This window comes from Nymphaea colorata, chromosome 13 (genome assembly GCF_008831285.2).
Source record: "Nymphaea colorata isolate Beijing-Zhang1983 chromosome 13, ASM883128v2, whole genome shotgun sequence".
In the NCBI taxonomy this organism is placed as follows: domain Eukaryota; kingdom Viridiplantae; phylum Streptophyta; class Magnoliopsida; order Nymphaeales; family Nymphaeaceae; genus Nymphaea; species Nymphaea colorata.
In genome coordinates, this window is record NC_045150.1 from 13356251 (window position 1) to 13377052 (window position 20802).

Genomic DNA, 20802 nt, shown 5'->3' on the forward strand with positions numbered 1-20802 from the left:
GTGTGGGCGAAAAAAGAGGAAAAAAGGAAGATGAACTTCATGAGGGAAGAAAAAAATGGGAGGGAAAATGGAAATGGTGATTGATTGATTGGAAAGCAAGATGATGAAATTGGGGTTTAACAATGAAAAAAGAAAATGAAGTGTGGCTGAGTGGGTAAAAATGGAGGGAAAATTAAAAAATACAAAACAAAAAAGAAAAGGGAAAATAAAAACGTGAAAAAGAAAATAGAGATTAAAGTTGAGCCAAGTCGAGTTAGTCTACATCGAACTCGGCTCGTTAACATACTCGAATTTACATTTAAGCTTGAGCTTGACTTGTGTCAAAACGAGTCGATCTTGAGTCGAGTTTACTCGAGCGAGTTCGAGTCGAGCCTGAGTTGGCTCGACTCGTTGTGCAGCCCTAGGCCTAACCGCTTAAACTGCGTTGTAGGTCGGTTCGCTTCGATTGTGTACATGTACCTTGGCCGATTATCGTTTATATGTGCTGATATCAAATATATATATTTTATTAAATTTGCATGTATGTATTCTGTATCTAATCTTATTTTAAATGTGCACCTACCAGGAGGCCAAATTCAAACATTGTGAATATCTCACCATTCCTGGACAGCCGATTGATTCTTTCCTCTCCAAATCTCCACGCGGACTATGGACATGGACATGGTCATGGTTGGTATGGACATGGTCGATGACGGTATCTTTTTCTCTCCCCAACGTGCCTCGCCAGGCAACACTTACACTACTGTTCTTGTTGAGGGCCGCGTGCCACGGTCTTATAGAGTAACTCAGGTTAAGGCCGAGAGGCATGATAATTCTAGGATAATCTTTGGACATGTAGAAAGTGATGAGGCACAGATTGAACCGGAAGAGGTGATACATATCGTCTGTGGTGGAGCTTTCATCCCTCGGAAGTTGGAGGATGATAAAGGGAAAGGAGTCATGGTAAAAGGTGGGAAGGGCATTATGTTTCTATGTCATAAAGTGATAGGGAGCGACATTCAAGTTGAATGGTGCACCGTTGCTATTGCTGACACCGACACAACTCAGAATCCCAAGTACAAAGAGAATGAGGGGGGCTTTGAGCCTTTTTCGGGTGGTAGAATTAATACCTCTTATTCACCCCAAAGAGATGGGAAGGGATACCGAAGGATCGACGTCACGTTCAAAGCGGAAAGCGACTTCCAAGGTACCCTTTTTCGTATCGAATTGCACAGGAGGCGACGACCGTGAGATCCATGCGGTTTGTTTTTGGTTACACATATGTCGAGTGTATCGGTGGCAACCTTTGACTGGTTTGCTGTTGATGGGGGTGGGTGTAAATTAAGGACAATATTCAGCCTTATTTTTCATGTAGTATTCAATCAATATTTGTAATATTTATAAAATAAATATCGTACTTGAAACATATCAATATTTCCTAATACTTATATTAATTATAACTAATGGGTTTTAACCATACCAAATATCAGTGATTTAAATCTTTAAAGTAATAGGACTTGTAAACATTGATGATTTAAACTATCCTTCAAACGGAGCACTATGTGATATATAAAAATTTTAATGACAAGAGAGAGAAACTCTTTAAAAATGGTGGACTAGGCATTGTTTTTGAAAAAAATTCATTTCAAGGTCGATCGGTTTTGTTATTCCGGTCGAAAAGGGCTTTTCATCCCTACTGCCACCTCCTACCTTGTTGTGTGTGTAAGAAACCAACGAAGAACAGAGAGAGAACGAGAAGCGAGTGAGTGAGAAGATGAGGGACGGCGAGACAACAGGGAGACAATTTAGAAGGCATGCACTTTTTTTTTTTTTAGTTTGGAAAGGAGAAACACAGTTTAGGGTTTCGTTTTTGAGGGAAAACGAATGGCATTTGAGGTGCTGCCTTCAATTTGCTCTATGCATCATGCACTTTCTTCAATCTTCTAGAACATTGGACGATGCTGCTGTCCATCTCCTTGTCTGTCACATTGGACGATGTGTGGCCCACAATTTGTTGGGGACTGAATAATCTGAATTGGGTCAAGTCTGAGGGCCCCACATGAATGATGTTAATTTAAAACATATAAAATGCATGTATGATTTTTCATGACTTCACAAAATTACGTCAAAAAGGTCGTTAATATGTACCATTCATTCTTCTGTCTAAACAAAAAAAATTCCAGCTAACAAATAAAACCTCTATGCCCTTCAAAACTATGAAAGGAAAGTCAAAGCAAAAAAAAATACATACAAAAGATCAACAAATATTTATAATATCAGCCTTCATTGAATTTTCAAAGACTGGCATAAAAAAAGTCTGGTGCTCCGAGTAAGAACACTGAACTGGTGACATCAATTTTTCCAGATGCCTTGGCCAGGTCGGTTCGAACCAGCTGAACCCCCATTTACAAACTCGATGAATTTAAAGCTTGTACATCATTTTTAAAGTTAAATTTTAAATATAGCTTTAAAATGGAACCTCAGGGCCACCACGTGGCGCTTCAAACTATTAATGATAAAAAAAATTGAAAAAAATAAATAATAAATAACTCTCACTAAAAGAGGAAATTAGCTACATGCTCCTCCCCATCTTTCCCTTTCACCAAATCTACCAAATAAATAAATAAATAAAATTTCATAACCCCTTCTCATTAAAAGAAGGGAGAATACTCGACAAGAGGGTAGCGGTTGCAACCCATAGCCGTTGCAACCCACCTCGCACCTCTTTCCTTTCCCCTCCCGATCGTAGACTGGAAAGAGAGGAGGAGGGCTGTCTTCCTTACCACAAAAAGAAAAAAATCCAATATAAAAAAACTTTTTGGTTTGAGTCATGTATTTTATTTTGCTGTTACAAAAAAAAACATTGATCAGAGAAACAGCCGGTCAGTATTCAATTATAGACCAGTTCCATATACACACACACACACACATATATATATATATATATATATATATATATATATATATATATGTGCAGTGATTTACTCAGTATTTCTGTCTACTACAGACTTTTCCAGCAAATTAGGTAGGGTAGCTTTGTTTCTTTTCTTGTCATCTCTGTATGAATGTTTATCGTTTTTCTTTACTTTTGTCTTCACGTAAATTTTAGATGTAGATTAATGTAGATCCAGCATGTTCGAATCCTTAAGCGATGCCAAATTCATATTACGTGATGATTCTGAGCTTTGTCCAAAATTGAATGTGATTTACGAAGCAGTTCTAGATTCTTTGTCAAAATTCGTTCTTCTATATGCTCCTCCTTCAAAAATTAGGAACTCGAAAAATACACCTTCAAAAATCATTCCGTATAGTGGAGTTGATTCTTTGATGTGTTGGTTTATGCTTCAGGCCAATTGCATGATTTTAGCAGGGTATGTGCTCTCCTATTCATATTTTTAAAAATAGTTTGTCTCTGCCTCACCCTGTTTGAAAACCGAATCCTGTTTTTCTGCACATGGTCAACATCAAAAACTCATAACTCTTGGCCACACCATTTTCAGACATGTCCATGTTCTGTTCTGTTTTTATAGAACATGCATTTGAAGGTCCCTGAAATTCAAAACCAAATCTTTTTCCATCTATTTTTTGAAAATTGTTCTTGTAGATTGGTGTGAATCACCAAGTTAAATATGAATTTCTTATACATGGTTCTTATTCATATATACTAAATGTCTAATTAATTCTAAGTTAGTTTAGATTATGTTGTATTAATGCTTGTTGCATTGCATATAGCTTGAATTCATGTCGCATATCGTGAAACTTTGAAATCACTTAGATTTTAGGTCCATATTTATATTAATTACTCAAACAATCGTATATGTGATGCGATGGCACTCATATATGAACTTGGACCTATTTAATGTGCATATAACACACATTTTTTTCATGAATTTAAAAAAAAAATGCACGATTTCAAATTTGGACCTATGTTACAAAATGATTTCCAATGCAATCCTGCTGGAGGGAGGCCCCGGACCATTTTATTGAAGAACTATGGACAATATTTTACAAAACGATTTGAAAACCTCAATTTTAGATTAGATTGAGATCCAAACCCTACAGTCAAAAGCCACTTGTTGCCTAGGCGATTTGGTGTTCATGATCAATACCGAACACCAAAACCTCTACTAAGTCTACAGATTTAGGTCTTTTCCCGAGGAATTGGACTCGATCAGTGAAGGATCCAAGAAAGTATCATCAAAACCCGGATTATGATAAAAAAACCAAATTCGATCTTGTTGAAATACATGATGTTGAGAATTTGAGTTGAAGTATCAAATGTAGAACTAGTAAGGTAGAACGAGTCGATATTCATTCAATAAATTCAAAATTATGATCAATAGATCCAAAACAGTGTCTTTGCATTCTTAGTATTAAATCTATGTATGGTTGTAGATCAGGATTGGATAGACGATTAAACACATTAGATGAAATTTTAAATATAGAATTGAGATGAGTCGGATCCTAGGAACGAGCCTCGTTAAAGAACATAAAGATCCAAATGATCTCTCGGTGAGTATTGATAAGCGGACTGACAATTATAATACAAAATATCCAAATTACAGAGGATTTGAATTTCATGATTACTTGACTAAGCGATGCCCGATAGAGGAATGGAAATATTTACGGAGTATTTCATTTGAATTACAAAGCGATGCAATTCAAGCTTGACCTTATTGAAATTTGATCTCATTGAAGTTGAGTATTGGATTTAGATCTAGAATACAAACCGAGAGGAACAAATCAAAGGCTTATGTTAAGAATCGTTAGAGAAGTCCATGCCAGCTTTCCCCTTTCATTCAAATATCTAAAATTTGAGTGGACTGATTTTAGATGATATTTCGAGTTTAAATCAGGATCAATCGAATTAAAGATCATATTTCAGTTTAATCAGGCATTAAATATGTAGTCAATAAATTTTTAATTGGTCTTACGACAGTAGATCTCGCAGTGCTTATCCATATAACTGAATTCGAGTCCACTATCCCTGCCTATCTCCACCCACCCCTTATTATCTATATCTCTTACATTTAAAGGCGGTACAAGAGAGTTTCATTTTTTTCCTTCTTTTCGTGACTTTCCAAGTATTGACCATCAAAGGGACTCAAAATATTTTTCAAAATTCTTACAAGGGCCTGAAAAACGTTATAAATGAAATTTTACTAAGCCCCTTGGCTCACCCCTGTGTCTCGGGTTTCAAATGTCGACCAATCAATATGGGGCCGGTTTAAGTCAATTAACTCCTGTGTTTGAATAAAATATTAACAATAATTTCTTTTTTTTATTTGTAAACTATAATTCCTATGGGTGGACGTGCATAACGAGGGAAACAACCTGATGAATTTAGAAGAAAACCAATATCAACAAACCTTGGGTATGAGGTTTTCAACCATTTTAGTATCTATGTTTTGGAATTTCATCATCCACACGTGACGCGTGACGTTTTGCTTAGTACGATTATGTTGTTAATTTACCAAGAAAATTGCTATTTTCTCGATTTTAAGAAAAAAAAGAAAATAGTTTACTTTTCACTGGAAGTCAAGAATTTTCTGTCAACAAGAAGACAGCATTAAATATATGTACGCTAGCACAAATCGAAATTAAATTTACTTAGTGGGACCATTACAAATTATATTCTATAAAAAATGTAAAGTGGGGCTAGTATTGTTTGATTATAAATATTCGGAAAATGCCCAAAAAGATACATTAAAAAAGTTCATGACAATAAAAACCATACCTGTTGTTGAAAGATACCTAAATTTTGCACCATTACTCAAAACAACCATTTGTCCATTACCCTAATTAGGCAATCGACTTAAGATGGGGTTTAGATGATAAAAATAGTAAAATACTACCCTTAATGAAGATAAATTGCAAGATCATTAGTATGTGTCAACTTTCCTAACTATATCCGATATTATTAACTCGGGATTAATTCTATCTGAATAATTTATTTTTTAACTACATTTAAAATGAATATGATTTTTCAATTAATGATCTACTTACTGATTTAACAATGTCAAACAAATTGCTAATTAACCATAACAAAAATTAAGTTGGATGTAGAAATATGAAAATTACATGTGCTTACTGATTCATCAGCCATACACCTTCTCCCTGTTTGGACTTTGAATGACGCAGCATAGCTATTCTGCTATGCAGATTCTTTCTTTTTCCCAAGAGAGCCAATCCTTTTTTTCCATGTAGAGATTCATGTCCCCTCTTGTCACTTTTAACCCTCACCAACTCGAGAAGAAATAATTGCCTGTATGCAATCAACTTAAAAAGGAAGTTCCTTGATAGGCCGTAATTCCCTGACACTGGAACCACGCAGCTCCAAATGACGATCCACTTACTTTCATTCCCACCTTGCTCATGCAGGAAATATGTTAAGCATTGCACATCACACTGTTATGGTGATTGATTAAAAGGAAGATATAGGTCGCCATACATGAGATTCATTAGAAGCAGTTTCAGTAGGCAACTCATGTGAAATTGTTAGAACTCTACTGCAGAAGTGAAACAAAAGTTTAAATTTGGTGGAAAGTTCCACGACGAAACAAACGCAGAACTAAACCTGGAAATTTTCACACCGATATGGAACTTTGCTTCCAGCAATCAAGTTCCACCAAGATAGGTGGAACCTTATTGCGGGGCAAATTTTGGACCATTGAAGTGCTTGCCTCTTTTCTTTCTCTCTATCATCCGTAGAGGAAGCTTGACCACTCAGCCGGCCGGGACGTATTCAGTTATTCTTGAAGGAATGGGTTCGAGTAGACAGGTTGAGAAGACAATGGCTTCCTCAAAGTTGACTTCAGGTATGGCAAGCTACATTCAAAGGTCTCCAATCAATTCAACGTATTCAACAATGATGAAAATGGAAACATCTTGAATACCAACGGAACGCCCAAATCCAACAATGACAGCAAAGGGAAAACGCCCAAATCCAATGACAGCAAGGGAAAGATTGATTCTAAGAGGACACACGACATCTATGAACGTCAAAATCCAGCACATAGTCTTCAATCTGAAACGGTGGGAAAAGGAAAAGGAAAGACACAAAATTGTGTCTTAATTAAACAAAATCCTCCAATATTTATTTGATATCGCTAGCAGTTACAAATTGTTGTATATATACTGTAATCGTCACGTAATTCTGTTTTTCTTGTTTCTCTCTCTCACTCTGTTTTCTCGTTTTTCTTTCTCTCTCCATTTCGTGCTTTCTATATGGCATCAGAGCCATCGGTACTCATGGCTTCCTCTTCCTACAGCAGCTTCTTCCAACAATTCATTTTTTCCTTACCCAATGAATCTGAATGTGTGGAACTTTGTCTCCTTGAAACTGACACACAGCAACTTCTTACTATGGAAGACAAATCTTGGCTCTTATTGAGAGTCAAGACATAGAGGGGTTCTTGACAGGCTCGACCCCCACTCCACCTAATATCATCGAAGACCCTGTTGATCCGCAAAAGTTCATCTCCAATCCTAAGTTTGAATCATGGCGTCGATCTGATCGTCTTGTCAAAGGATGGATTGCTGGTAAGTTATCTGAAAGTGTACCTAAGCTGGGATCCACTTTTGGCAAACGAGACTTGCCAGGAGAATCAGTGGGACTTGACAAAGGATGTCCATAAGCAGACACAGAAAAGTAAAGTCAAACGGTTTGGATGACTCTCTCTCCATAAGGCGATTCCTGACCCATTTCCTGTGGCCTTCACTGTCAAGTTGCTGGTTTCTGATCCAGTCATGATTTAAAGGATTAGTAATTGCATCAGAATAATATCACATCGTAAATGACAATAAAAAACAAAAAAAAAAATTGAGGATGCCTACTTAAACATTGTCAACAAAAATTTTGAAAAAACAAACCTAAATAGTGTTGGTTGCCTAGTCAAAGGGAGCATGGAGTTACAAAGGGTGAAAGCTAAAATGGTCCACATTTTGACTCAATGTCAATAACCTAGAGTTAAATCCAGATGACCAAGAAACAGAACCAACTGTCAAGAAAAAAGTTAAGAGATGGGCCTTATCTGTGAAGATGACAGAAAACTAAAAAGGAGGTCTTAATTTATCCAATAGTTCTGTGGCAGCCTTACTACCCAACAATCCCTCCATAACCTATATCAACAACAGCTGACTATGTAAGATTCCAAAACTTTTTTAATCATGTAACAGATTTTGACAAGAAAAGAATGATCGTGCTAGTACATATGATATTAGCAAGCACATCTAGCAAAGGGTGAAGGCATCAATGAGTAATGCATCTTTACATCATATAAAGTAGAAAGTTATTACATTATAAATTTATAATTAAAGCAGACCCTTTAAGGATATGCTCTTCCACCAGCATCACATCCAAAACAGGCGTTAGTGTCAAAGTTTCAAACCCAAATATCAGCCATGGGAATTGCAGTTAAGTACATAAACCCATATTACACTCGATATTGGCTCAAGCTACTCATGTGTGCCTTATACTTTTCAATGCACCATTGCTCAATACTTCCTTGCTTTGATATCAAAAAATGTACTCATCACGTGCAACCTCAACATTTGAAAAAAATGCCACACCCACACATCACACATATCTGACATAGCTTCTCAAGGAAATAACAATTGAAAGGCAAGCAGATGTGAGATTACCTCTTCCTTAAAGAATGGCTTTTGACTGATCAATTTTTCCCGATCTCCATATTTTGTAATACCACGAGGCCATTCATGCGAAATGAAGATATCAATAGGCTCCTCAATTTGCATTAGCTTGTGTACATCATGTTCACGCACATGATATATGGACCTAATTTCTTTTTCATTGTAAGGTGCTCGTTCATAGTGTCCTGTTAATAGAAAGCTTGATATATTTACATTGCTCATACCATCAAGCAAGCAGAGCAAAAAAAATCAAAACAAAAGAGACTTGGCAAAAATTACATCCAAACTACAACTGAGATGCATATGGACAATAAACCATGGACTAATTAATGAATGCAGATTTATATTATAAAGCATTGCCACATATATTATGTATGGGTATTATACAGCGAGGAATATCTCGCGTATAATACGACAAAATTATATATCTCAGGAAAATTCAGAACATTTTTTAAAACATTAAAACATTTAAAAAATCCTGAAAATTATAAAAAATAAAAAATTCATAAAAAATACAACATTTCAATTAAGACAGAGGTTTTTAAGTTGTCCTAACATTAAAGTATCTTTGCTAAGGTCAAAAGACTAATTATGAGTAACTTTTTTAGAAAGGTTGTTTTACACATGGTACCTTGTGCAGCATCAGTTAAGTTGTTAGAATACTAACAAATAGGTCCACACTGTCTTTGCATTCTTTATTAGTAGACATGTTTAAGAATCTATACACAAATGTGTTTATGCACATGCATTTCTTATTGATTTTACTTTAATTGACTGACTTATCCTTTTAGGGGCTTGACTGACTTGTATATGGCTTTCAATTTTTTGCAACTTAGCTAAGTGATGGGGACAATGAATTCAACAAATAACATAGCTGGCAAACCCATAAATTGGACTTGGATCAGCCAACTACTGGGTTGCTTGGTCAGTGAGTTGTCTCGGTGACTCGGCTTAGTCGGGCCTTAAATTTTTATAACATATTTCTACTACAGACCAATGAAGAAAGTTCAACATATCTATAAATTGACAAGTAATACAATCAACTCTGTATGTAATATGTAGACTCATGAGCAACATTTTGGCAATTACAAAAAAGGTATCCTATTTCACAATTAAACTCTTGTAAGTTGAAAAATTAGTTATTAATAATAAAAACTAATAAAAATCAGACTTCACATATCAGTCATTACGTGGCACATGCATATAGAAAATTAGTGCTATATATTAGCAAAACAACGTCTGTTAAAGGAACAAGTAACTGATAAGATATTAACATAAACTAGCATGAGACGAGAGAACTACTCTATAAAAGGGATTCTATCATGAGAAAACTACTCCATAATCCATCTTTTCTATATATATATATATATGTCATTTTATTAGTTGTTAAGGTATATGCCACTACAATTTTTTTTTCAAAAAAATAAAATTACACATTCAGGCCATCAGTTCAGTTTGATATTATTGTTTATGTTTCTACCAGTACTCCTATATCAGAACTATCACATGCACGAATTGCTTGCTAGTGTAAAATGCAATTGTTCTGGATTTAAAGCAACCTATAGCACGCTTGACCTAAGGATTAACATTGTTACGCTAGCCAACCATCAATAACATGTTTTTAGTATCTGTTTTTGGTAGCAGAGATAAAAGATGTTAGAAGGAAAAAGGAGAGAGAAAAGGATTTAGAAGGCATTGACCCATCAAATATAATTTCAGATTCTCGTAGGTAGGCCGGGAACAAACTTTCCTATGCCATTAAATCCAAAAGATGAAAGCAGCGAGGATAATGATGAAGGTGATACTGATGATGAAGTTAGTGATAGTGATGAGAAGAATGATGCACTACATGAAGATGGTATGTAAAGCTCAGTCCAATAAATCGTCTTACTCTGATGGTTCTTGGTATTTTGTGTCTATTTGTATAAAATACTAAGAACATTTAGCTTTCCTGTTTGACATTCGTCATGTTCTTACGACTGATAACTATTCTTGCCTCAGTTTGTTGTGGAAGGACCATCTATGTGCGTAAGAGACAACAACTGATGAGTTGCTGTTCTGGATATGGAAAGCCAATTATTCTCTGTAAATCCAATAATCTTGGAAGCCATATTTCCTAGCTCTAATCCTGGAGAGCGGTGTATAGCTGGTAGCCTTCAAACTGCAACCCGGATGGACAGAAACTCTAAAATTATATTATAGGGTTCTGGTTGCCATGTGTAGGGCAGAATCTCAGACATTGCACAGTAAAAATTTGACATCATTCCTAACAAGTTAGAGGTTTCATAGGTGCATGCTTGCTTGTTCTGCTGAATTGGTTTTGGCAACACACAAAACACTGAGAACTGGAAGTACTGCCTTTGACTTGAGTAAGGTGATAGAGAGCTTTGCTAGACATGAAGAAACTCTTCGTCGAGAGTTGAAGCATCACCTTAATTCTTTATAAGAACGTCCTTTGGAAAGTTTGGCGTGGGAAAGAGGCTCCTCAATGTACAACTCTTTAATTGTTGCAAAACCATCTCTGGGTGCAGAAATAAACCGGCTAGGACTTTTAGCAGAACTGATGCCATCGCTGGATGCAATCGCATTGCAACAGAACATCACCGCTGGAAGTCTGCAACCTCTCCCTGCTCTTCATAAACATGAAACTTCATCTGGTAGGTGGATATGTTGAGACTATTAAAGAAAAGCAGAGATTCAAGGAATGCCTAATTTAACGTGGTTCAGTGTAAACTCACACCTACACCTACGTCCACAAAGGCAGCTATCGTTCTTAGTGTCGATAGGCCTGGATCATTCTTCTATTTACAATAGAATTACAGGCATCATCATTTCCTGATTTACAGGATTTACATTGATCTTTACAGAAGGAAACAATATCTAATTTACAGTCATTGTTTCCCCGTTTAGTTGTTGCATCTCTTTGTTTGTCAACTGCATCTTCATCTTTTGGAATATTGAAGCTGTCTAGGCCAGCCGTTGTCTCTATATTACTGTCTTCATACTGTTGGCCAGATGATGTTTCCTTCTTGGTATTGTAAGGATTACAATCGCTACTGTTTCTATCATTATAGCTGGCTGGAGTTTCCTTTGCTAATCCCCTGATTTCTTCTTTCCTGTTTCCATCGTCATGGCTGGCTTGGTAAAGATCTTGGTTCAAGTTTGTTGAGGGCGTAATCTCTGAGATATGGAAAGCATCTAGTCCCAAATATTCACAAACAAGAGTAAGACAGATTTTTTAAATATGTAGAAAAAACATACACATTTCAGATTCAGAAACCAGAAGAGGTCCAGAAATGCAAAAGATCTTGGTTCAAGTTTTTTTTTCTAGGAACTAAAACAATTTAAATATTCATTTCAAATTGTTATTAATCATGTTTCTTCTCTTCCTTGAAATGCTTATCACTGTTTCCACTAATTCAGCAATAGGAAAATTAATGGCCGGCTCAACTTTGATGGGGCTGGTTTGGTCTGCAATTCCCTTGTTGCGGGTAGTCTATATCTTCAAAACAGCAGCTCTGCTCCTGCTATTGAAGCTGCTACTTTGAGTTCACCGTTGAAGCGCAAGGAAACAGACAGGTAATGCCTGAATCCATCCACCTTGTATTTAGTCCCCATCTTCTTGACGTTCTTTCTTTCGTGTGTACTTGCTACTGTTGACAATGAGCAATGAAGGGCTAACATTCTGTTTGGACCTTGTTGTTGTTGTATCTTCTGTGAGAGAATGTTGATCCAGTTGGTTTACTGTAGAAGAAATTCTCCTGTGACAAATATTCACAAAAAATAACCACTCCCTCAATCGTTGAGCCTCTGGAAACTCAGGATTAACGAATAGCTGGCTCGAAGAAATCGTCCCAACTGATTTTCCACTGAAATCACTTACTCTACCAGAAAAAACAGCCAAAACAGAGCGCATTCAAGAATCACACATTTCTTGCAGCCTTTGTCTTTCCACGTTGCAAAAGTTATCCCAGATGGTTAATTCAACACTTTTCCCTAACATGTCCTTCAACTCAAGAGTTCTTTTCTGTGTTTATATACCATTTTTTCTCATTATGGTAGAGGAAGGATGCACTGAGACAACTACTCCAACAATATCAACTATATCATTAGAAATGCTGGACATCTGCAATATGTCTGTGAATCTCGCTGGCGGTTAATCATATCATATGTTTGATTGGACCGTTCACGTCTACTCTGCAGAAGATCAGTGTCTGTGGGGAAATACTGACGGTAAGATTATTGCTGATTTAAATCTAAAATGAGTTCATCTGGCTGCATGATCAAGCTTAAAACCAATAAAATGGGAGGCCTGAAAAAAACCCTTGTATCTGTAGGTCGTAACGGAGATTTGTCGATCTTGGAAAATTAAAAGATCGAAGTGGGTTACTCTTGTTGTTTCCAAAGACTCGTTCTAGGGTCATGCAAAACAATACACAATCTATGATTCTAAAGTACCTAGGTTAAACTCAATACATATTCACTAACAACGGAAATACTCTCCATTTCGTGTTATTGATTCACATGGCCTAGCTATAGATTAGCTAGGAGGAAGAAGAGTGGGGAACCAAGGGCATGTTTGTTTGTTAAAAACTAGAAATTTGAGATCCGATTTTTAATTTCTTCCTTGTCCTTTTTTAGCAGCTTCGGGCCAAGAATGAGTCCAAGAAATAGGGTCTAAAGTTGTTGAAGTAGAAATGGCGCCCACTTTAATTTTTGCTACTCCATCTGGTGTCTGTGGCAGGCTTTCATAATTGACTGAGAAACAGTAGTCTATCTTCCAAATTCAATGGGAGAAGGAAGGAGTCAATGCACCTACATCTGTACTGGCTTCTTCTTAATCAATCGGACAACATCCACAATCTGCACCAGAAGGAGGAAGAAGGTGCATAAAGAGGACGATAATCCCTTAATATTTACACGCCAATTATGTGATAAGACTCATTAATTATTGGCTTCACATTAACCCCACATAACATAATAAGGAGCACATCCCGTTAGAGGTACCCGCATAGGAGTCAGCGGATGCATAGCACGATTGGAAAAAGAAAAAAGTTTGTGCTGTCCCATTTCTCTGTACGTATCTTCAGAAATGGAGTTCACGAATCGCCGCCCAGTTTTGTAAAATCTGGTCTCTGGCAAATTCACGAACCTCAACTACGTTTATAAATTAGTTTATAGAAAACATAATAGTAAACAGTTTTAAGCTTAAGAGGCTATTACCTTTGACTGAATTGAATTGGAATCCTATGCTGGGTATAGTTTAGCAAAACAAATTTTGTTCACACTTATCATTGCAGGTTGACCTTGTAGACAAATAATCTAAGGTATATAACTTCGGGTTGGTTTAGGGAATCAGTAGAGTGGGGTTTGGATCTCATTTATCTTAAAGTAGATGTTTGGGTTCATATAGTTTAAATTCAATTATGTTTTCAACTAATCAGACCAGTGATGCTCTTTATATCCATTGGTACATCTTCTGTTTTATTTGAAATGTGATTCTTTGTGAAAAACAGGTTTAGAATACATCATCTTAAACCTACTAGACTTTGAGTCTAAGTAGTTTGGACCAAAGTTTGGTGTGCTTGAACTTGGGATACTGTGATTCTCTAAAGAAAATACCTGATAGCATCTGTCGCCTAAGTTCTTTGCAGAAGCTCGTTGACGTCTTTAAAGGTGCTCCACTACGGGAACTCCCAAAAGAAATTGGCAGGTTGACGTCTTTAAAGGTGCTCCACTTAAGCCATGGGAAAATGCAAACATTTCTGAAGTCTGTTGGCCTGTTGACAAACCTGCAAGAGATGGAAGTCATCCAATGCGCGGATTTGAAGATTATCCCAGACATTTTAAATTTGCAAGCCCTGTGAGGTTTACGTCTGAGCGGATGCTCACAGCTGATGGATGTTCCTGGCCTTAGCAAACTGAGATGCCTAGAATCCCTGCAACTGAACGGCTGTCGAGCACTAAGGGACATGATTGACATGATGAAGGTAACTTCTTTACACATTTATATATCAGTATCGTTTTCATGTACTTCTTGTCGGCCATCATTGTGTTTTATCGATCACAATAAATTAGAGTAAAAAGTAAAAAACTTTTTCTCTGGTCGTCTTATTAATAGCGGAGCAACATGAGTGTTCACTCGGGTGCATTTTTTAGGTGACTTTTCATATGCTATCGCCTGCGTGCCTCCTTTGATGGCATAGATGCGCTGAGCATAGAGTTGGTTTTGAGGAATAAAGTTGGCCCACTGCCTATTTACTAAGTAGGCCTGCCAATAGGGGCCAAGATTAAGAGCAAGGTTAAGAAAATTCTGGCATCATTACTGAATCTGTAAAATTATATTACAATTATAAGATCTAAACAAATAATCGAAGTGTGATCAAAGCAAAAAAGTAATTTTAGTTATTTTCCAATGTCAACAAGAAGAAAGTTCTTTTTTTAAATAAGTTGAATATAACTCAATCCATGTAAACAGAACGCTGAAATTATTGGGGCCGTGTGGCCCGTAATCAGGGGTGTGGCCTGCCAGCTTCTTAACAAGAGGAGGCTGTTCAAGCCCAGGAATTGGGTTGGCTTGGCTCGGCCCTGCCCGGCCCGATAACGAGTTGGGCTCAATCCTGCTCGACATCCAGAACCTGAGCAGGTTCAGCAATTAAATTAAAAATATATTTTTAATATAAAAATAATATTTAAATATAATTAATCATAATAAAATACTATAATTACATATGTCAATTAATAAAAAATATTAAAAATTATCAAGTTCACTGTGTTATTAGGCCGACCCGATGCCATTTTTTTCGGGCCTGAGCCAATAATCATAATAAAATATTATAATTATATACAAAAATTAATACAAAATATTAAAAAATTTTATCGAGCCCACTCGGGTTATCAGGCCGACCCGGTGCCCTCTTTTCCGGCCCTAAACCTTGGCCTGAGTCGAGCCGGGTACCTGGTGAAACCCCAACTCGGTGCACAAACTCAGTGCACAACCTTACCTATAAGACCTTATTTTGCCTTTACAGCTTGTTAGGCCAAGAATGACGGCCACCTTATCAGCCTGTCTGGCCCGTATAGGTCGGCTGCTATATTTATTAAGTGTCCTAAAGAAGAGCTTTCATTTCTAGGCCCAACCACTTAAACTGCTTTGTAGGTCAGTTCGCTTCTTGGCAGATTAGCGTCTATATGTGCTCATATCAAATATACATATTATATTAAATGTGCATGTATATAGTCTAATATCTAATCTTATTTTAAATGTGCACGTACCAGGAGGCTAAGTTTGAACATTGCAAAAATCTCAGCGTTCCTAGACAGCTGATCGATTCTTCCTGCTCCAAATCCACAGACGATCTATGGACATGGTCGGTGATGGTATCTTTTGCACTCCCCAATGTGCCCCGCCTAGGCAACACTCACGTTATTGTTGAGGGCCGTGTGGTACGATCTTCTAGAGTAACCCAGGCTAAGAGCGAGAGGCATGATAATTTCAGGATAATCTTTGAACCGGCAGAAAGTGATGGGGCACAAAGTGATGGGGCACAGACTGAACCGGAAGACGTGATACAGATCGTCAATATTGGAGATTTCATCCCTCGGAAGTTGGAGGATGACAAAGAGAAAGGAGTCATGGTAGGAGATGGGGGGATACCGAAGGATCGACGTCACATTCGAAGCAGAATGCAACTCCGATGTAGCGAGTTCCGTATCGACTTGTACAGGTGACGACCATGAGATCCAATCGTGTTTGGTATTATACACAGATTAATTTTAGTTAAATGGTTTAACCAATTTATTTGGATAAAACCAAACTAAATCTGAATCCAAAAAATAAATTATGTAATTAAAAAATTTTAATTTTTTAATATTTTTTTTCAATTAGTTGGGATGAGGTCACGGCCTAGGTCGCCTCCCTCCCTCCGCCCCGGTATTATGGATCGGTCACATGATACGCATCGACTTATATTGGCTTGTGCAAACCACTTTAAGGAAAAAATTTTAAACAATATTTGTATTAAATATTGTTATGCATTTAAAAAAAATTATTTGCTATTAAAATTAATAACTCAACTATATATGTCAGTTGTTAAAATTAGAAAATTTAAAACTTGTTGAATCATAGAGAGTATACAATATATCTATCTAAAACAAAAAAAAATAAAGGATAAATAACAAAACAACATAAAACTATTAGAAACATATCAATATTTCCTAATATTATATTAATTATAACTAATGAGTTTTAACCGTACCAAATATCAGTCATTTAAATATTTAAAGTAATAGGACTTGTAAGCATTGATGATTTAAACTATCCTTCAAACGGAGCACTATGTGATATAGAAAGATTTTAATGACAAGAGAGAGAAACTCTTTAAAAATGCTGGACTAGGCATTGTTTTTGAAAAAAATTCATTTTAAGGTCAGTCGATTTTGTTATTCTCGTCGGAAACGGCTTTTCATCCCTACCGCCACCTCCTCCCTTCTTTTGCGTGTAAGAAACCAATAGAGAGAGAACGAGAAGCGAGTGAGAGTGAGAGGATGAGGGATGAATAGAGAGTGAGAGGATGAGGGATGAATAGAGAGCGAGAGAACAAGCGGGTGAGCCAGGGAGCATGAGAGGGAAGATATAGTGTCGTGGAGTGGAAGAGCAAGCAACAGGGAGACAATTTAGAAGGCATCCATTTTCTTTTTTCTAGTTTGGAAATGAGAACGAATAATATCATGTCCTCCCTGTTGAGCATCTCAAGGTTTGAAAGATTGATTCACCCCACCTTCTGAGAAAGTTCCACTCAACCCTTCCCCGCTAGGGCTGCACATGAGCTGAGTCGAGCCCGAGCTTACCCAACTCGAGCTCGACTCGACTCAAAAAGCTCGAGCTCGAACTCGACTCAAACTCGAGTCGAGCTCCCTAACACAAGCTCGAGCTCGACTCGATTATACAAAGTCGAGCTCGAGCTCGACTCGCCTAATTCGCTTAACTCGTTTACTTTAGGCGTGGAATGAAAATGATGACCAATCTAAATGATGACCAGTTCCTTCAATATTGTGATGGAGTGGAATGAAAGAGCATGTGAGCAATCAAAATGATGATCAGTTCTTGGGAAAGAACAAGTTACCTTTCAGAAGAAGCAATTTAGCAGAGTCTGTTTTAAGATTCTGAGAAAAATGAAAAAAGAGAAAAAGGGAATGAGAAAGATGAACTCTGGAAATGAAAGGGACATTTTGCATATAAGGAGAAATTTAAACAAGAAGCACACCTCTGCAAGCAATCTGTCAGCGTCCCCCGGAGAACGCGCGACTTGAGGAAAATATTTATCCCTTTCTAAGATCTCTGCCAAAATAAAAAGCAGAAAAACTATTAAGAAGAGGATGAAGGATGTTCAAAACATTGACCCGATGACAGGAGCATACACCATCGGGCGTGAGGCAGAGGGTGTTGGTGGGCCGGTGGCGGTGGCAGAGAAGGAAAAGGAGGAGGTCACGCGAGTTTAAGAGAGAGAGAGGCAAAGAAAGAGTGCATGAAAGAGAGGGAAACATACCTGATACCAATGGCAGTCCGGCCGGACATTGGAGCTGGTGGCTAGATGCTGAATGTCGGATGGTGGAGCTGGTGTGCGGCGGACCGGCAGAGTCACAGAGAGGACTGAGGTCAGAGGATGGTCGACGGAAGAGAGAGACGACAAAGAAACGAAAGAATCGAAATGGGAAAACAAAAACTTAAACAACCAATCAATTTTTACCCTAAACCAGTGAAACGGTTTTGATAAGTTTTTGTATCGGTTTTCAAGTTTTAACCAGTTTTATAAAAACGAGTCGAGTCGAGTATAAACGAGTCGAATTCCTAATACTCGAACTCGACTCTTTTATTGTTTCGAGTTTTTTTTGTAAGCTCAAACTCGACTCGTTTATAAACGAGTCAAGCTCGAGCCGAGTTTTTCCGAGCGAGTTCGAGTCAAGCCCAAGTTGGCTCGACTCGTTGTGCATGTTAAAACTTGGAAGAAGAAGGGAGAACAACTTTTTAACGTGGTTCAGCCTTACGCTTACATCCACGACTCTGCAACTTCTCTCACTTTTGAGAGATGCAGGTTCCACTATTTAATCATGTGGGATTACATTTGAATAGATACGATTGCCTACATAATAGCTGATTTTCAGCTTTGGATTTGGCAAACATATATTTTCTTTCTTTATCTTGTTCATCACTGTTTTTGTCAAGTTTATCACGAGAGATTTGATTGTGATTTCCTTTCATCTTAACACGCCCCCAAAAGCTAATCTCTATGGAAATGAGATTGAGCTTGTCTCGAAGAAATGTGAATCGAGGTCCTGGCCAAGACTTGGTTAAAATGTCTGCAAGCTGTTCATTCGAAGGGATGAAGTTAATTTGAATTTCTTTCCTTGCGACCTTCTCCCGGACGAAATGAAAATCAACTTCTATATGCTTTGTACGAGCGTGAAAGACTGGATTTGCTGCAAGATAGGTTGCTCCCAAGTTGTCACACCATATTCTGGTTTTAATAAATTAGGTATGTGCAGCTCTTGAAGAATTTGTTGTAGCCAACTAATTTCAGCAACGACTTCCGCCATGGCTTTATATTCAGCCTCCTTACTAGATTTAGCCACTGTTCGTTGTTTGGATGAACTCCATGAGATAAGATTAGCTCCAAGAAAGGTAAGATACCCACCAGTAGATCGGCGGTCATCTGGACACCCTGCCCAATCAGCATCAGCATGCCAAGATAACTTAAAATCACTCTTAGTAATATGAAGGCCAAGATTTAAAGTGCCTTTAAGATATCTCAAGATCCGTTTCACATAACTCCAATGTTCCTTAGTCGGATCATGCATAAATTGGCAAGCTTTATTCACTGCAAAAGCGATGTCAGGCCTTGTAAATGTGGCATATAACAGTCCCCCAACTATACTTCTGTAAGTAGATGGTTCTTTGAAAGGATGTCCGTTGTATTTTGACGGTGTGGAGTTAACTATGGCAGGAGTAACCGTTGGTTTTGCTTCTTCCATATTGGAATGGTGAAGAAGATCTTTAATATATTTGCACTGAGACAAAATTAAGCCTTTTTCTGATGCACCAATTTCAATACCGAGGAAGTAGTGAATGGATCCAAGATCTTTAATAGAGAACTCCGATGCAAAGCAGATATAAGATTGTGAATATAATCATTGGAGCTTCCTGTGATAATAATATCATCAACATAAATTAGTACGAGTGTAGTTTGATATTGCTATTAGCAATAAATAGAGAGGAATCTGCCTTGGAGTTATGAAATCCTGATTTTGTCAGATATATCCTCAACCTGTCATACCATGATCGTGGAGCCTGCTTAAGACCATATAATGCTTTCTGCAATTCGCATGCATAATGTGGTGTACGTTTATCTTCAAATCCTGGGGGTTGCATCATATATACATCCTCTTGCAGTGTTCCATGAAGAAAGGCATTGTTGACGTCTAGTTGTCGAATGGTCCACCCACGACTTACAGCAATAGAGAGAACTAGTCGAATGGTAGTGGGTCTGACCACTGGACTATATGTCTCAAAGTAGTCTACCCCTTCTTGTTGACTATAGCCCTTGGCGACCAATCTAGCCTTGTGACGAGCAATAGATCCATTAGCATTGCATTTGAGTTTATAGATCCATTTGCACCCAATCATATTTTTGTCAATTAGTGGAGGAACTAAGTTCCAAGTTTGATTTCGATGTAGGGCAGACATCTTCTCATTCATGGCATTCATCCATTTGGCATTGTGCTGAGCTTGTTGAAAAGTATGAGGTTCCTCGTCTTCTTGACTTGCTGTAGTGGAATGAGATGCTAGAAAGGAGAAAGGAACTCTTGGACGTCTTGTGCCATCTTGTGATCTGGTCACCATGTGGTGAGTGCATTGTGGCACTTGATTTTCAATTTCTGCATCATTGGATGTCTCATGCAAATCTTGCTGAGGGATCACTTGGTCATCTTCTTGTCTAGGAAGTGTGTCGTTAAGAGGATTTGGCAGCTCAATGATCTCATTATGTGACACGTTTGTTGGAGATGGTTTTTCCTCTTGCAGCCATTTAGCTATATCTGGAGCACAAAAATTCTTCTTCGAAATAGAAAATGATCTTCATCAAATAATACATGATGAGAGATGATAGTCTTCCT

At 37.5% G+C, this 20802-nt stretch overlaps 1 protein-coding gene across 1 annotated transcript; it reads right to left on the reverse strand.

The window, feature by feature from the left end:
* Nucleotides 1–17730: 17730 nt before the first annotated feature.
* Nucleotides 17731–19662, reverse strand: LOC116266700 (secreted RxLR effector protein 161-like). Its single transcript, XM_031648011.1, has 3 exons — nt 19143–19662; nt 17898–17971; nt 17731–17796 (listed from the first exon to the last, which is right to left on the reverse strand). Exons 1-3 carry the CDS (start codon nt 19660–19662, stop codon nt 17731–17733), a joined length of 660 nt encoding a protein of 219 aa, XP_031503871.1.
* Nucleotides 19663–20802: the final 1140 nt, after the last annotated feature.

What these genes read in the sequence shown, in the direction of transcription:
- LOC116266700 (XM_031648011.1), bottom strand. Translation starts at nt 19,662, where the DNA reads ATGGAAGAAGCAAAACCAACGGTTACTCCTGCCATAGTTAACTCCACA. An exon ending in TTTATTAAAACCAGAATATG is followed by an intron (nt 17,972 to 19,142) that starts GTGTGACAACTT and finishes TTATTTTGGCAG; the next exon opens with AGATCTTAGAAAGGGATAAA. An exon ending in CTGACAGATTGCTTGCAGAG is followed by an intron (nt 17,797 to 17,897) that starts GTGTGCTTCTTG and finishes CATTTTTCTCAG; the next exon opens with AATCTTAAAACAGACTCTGC.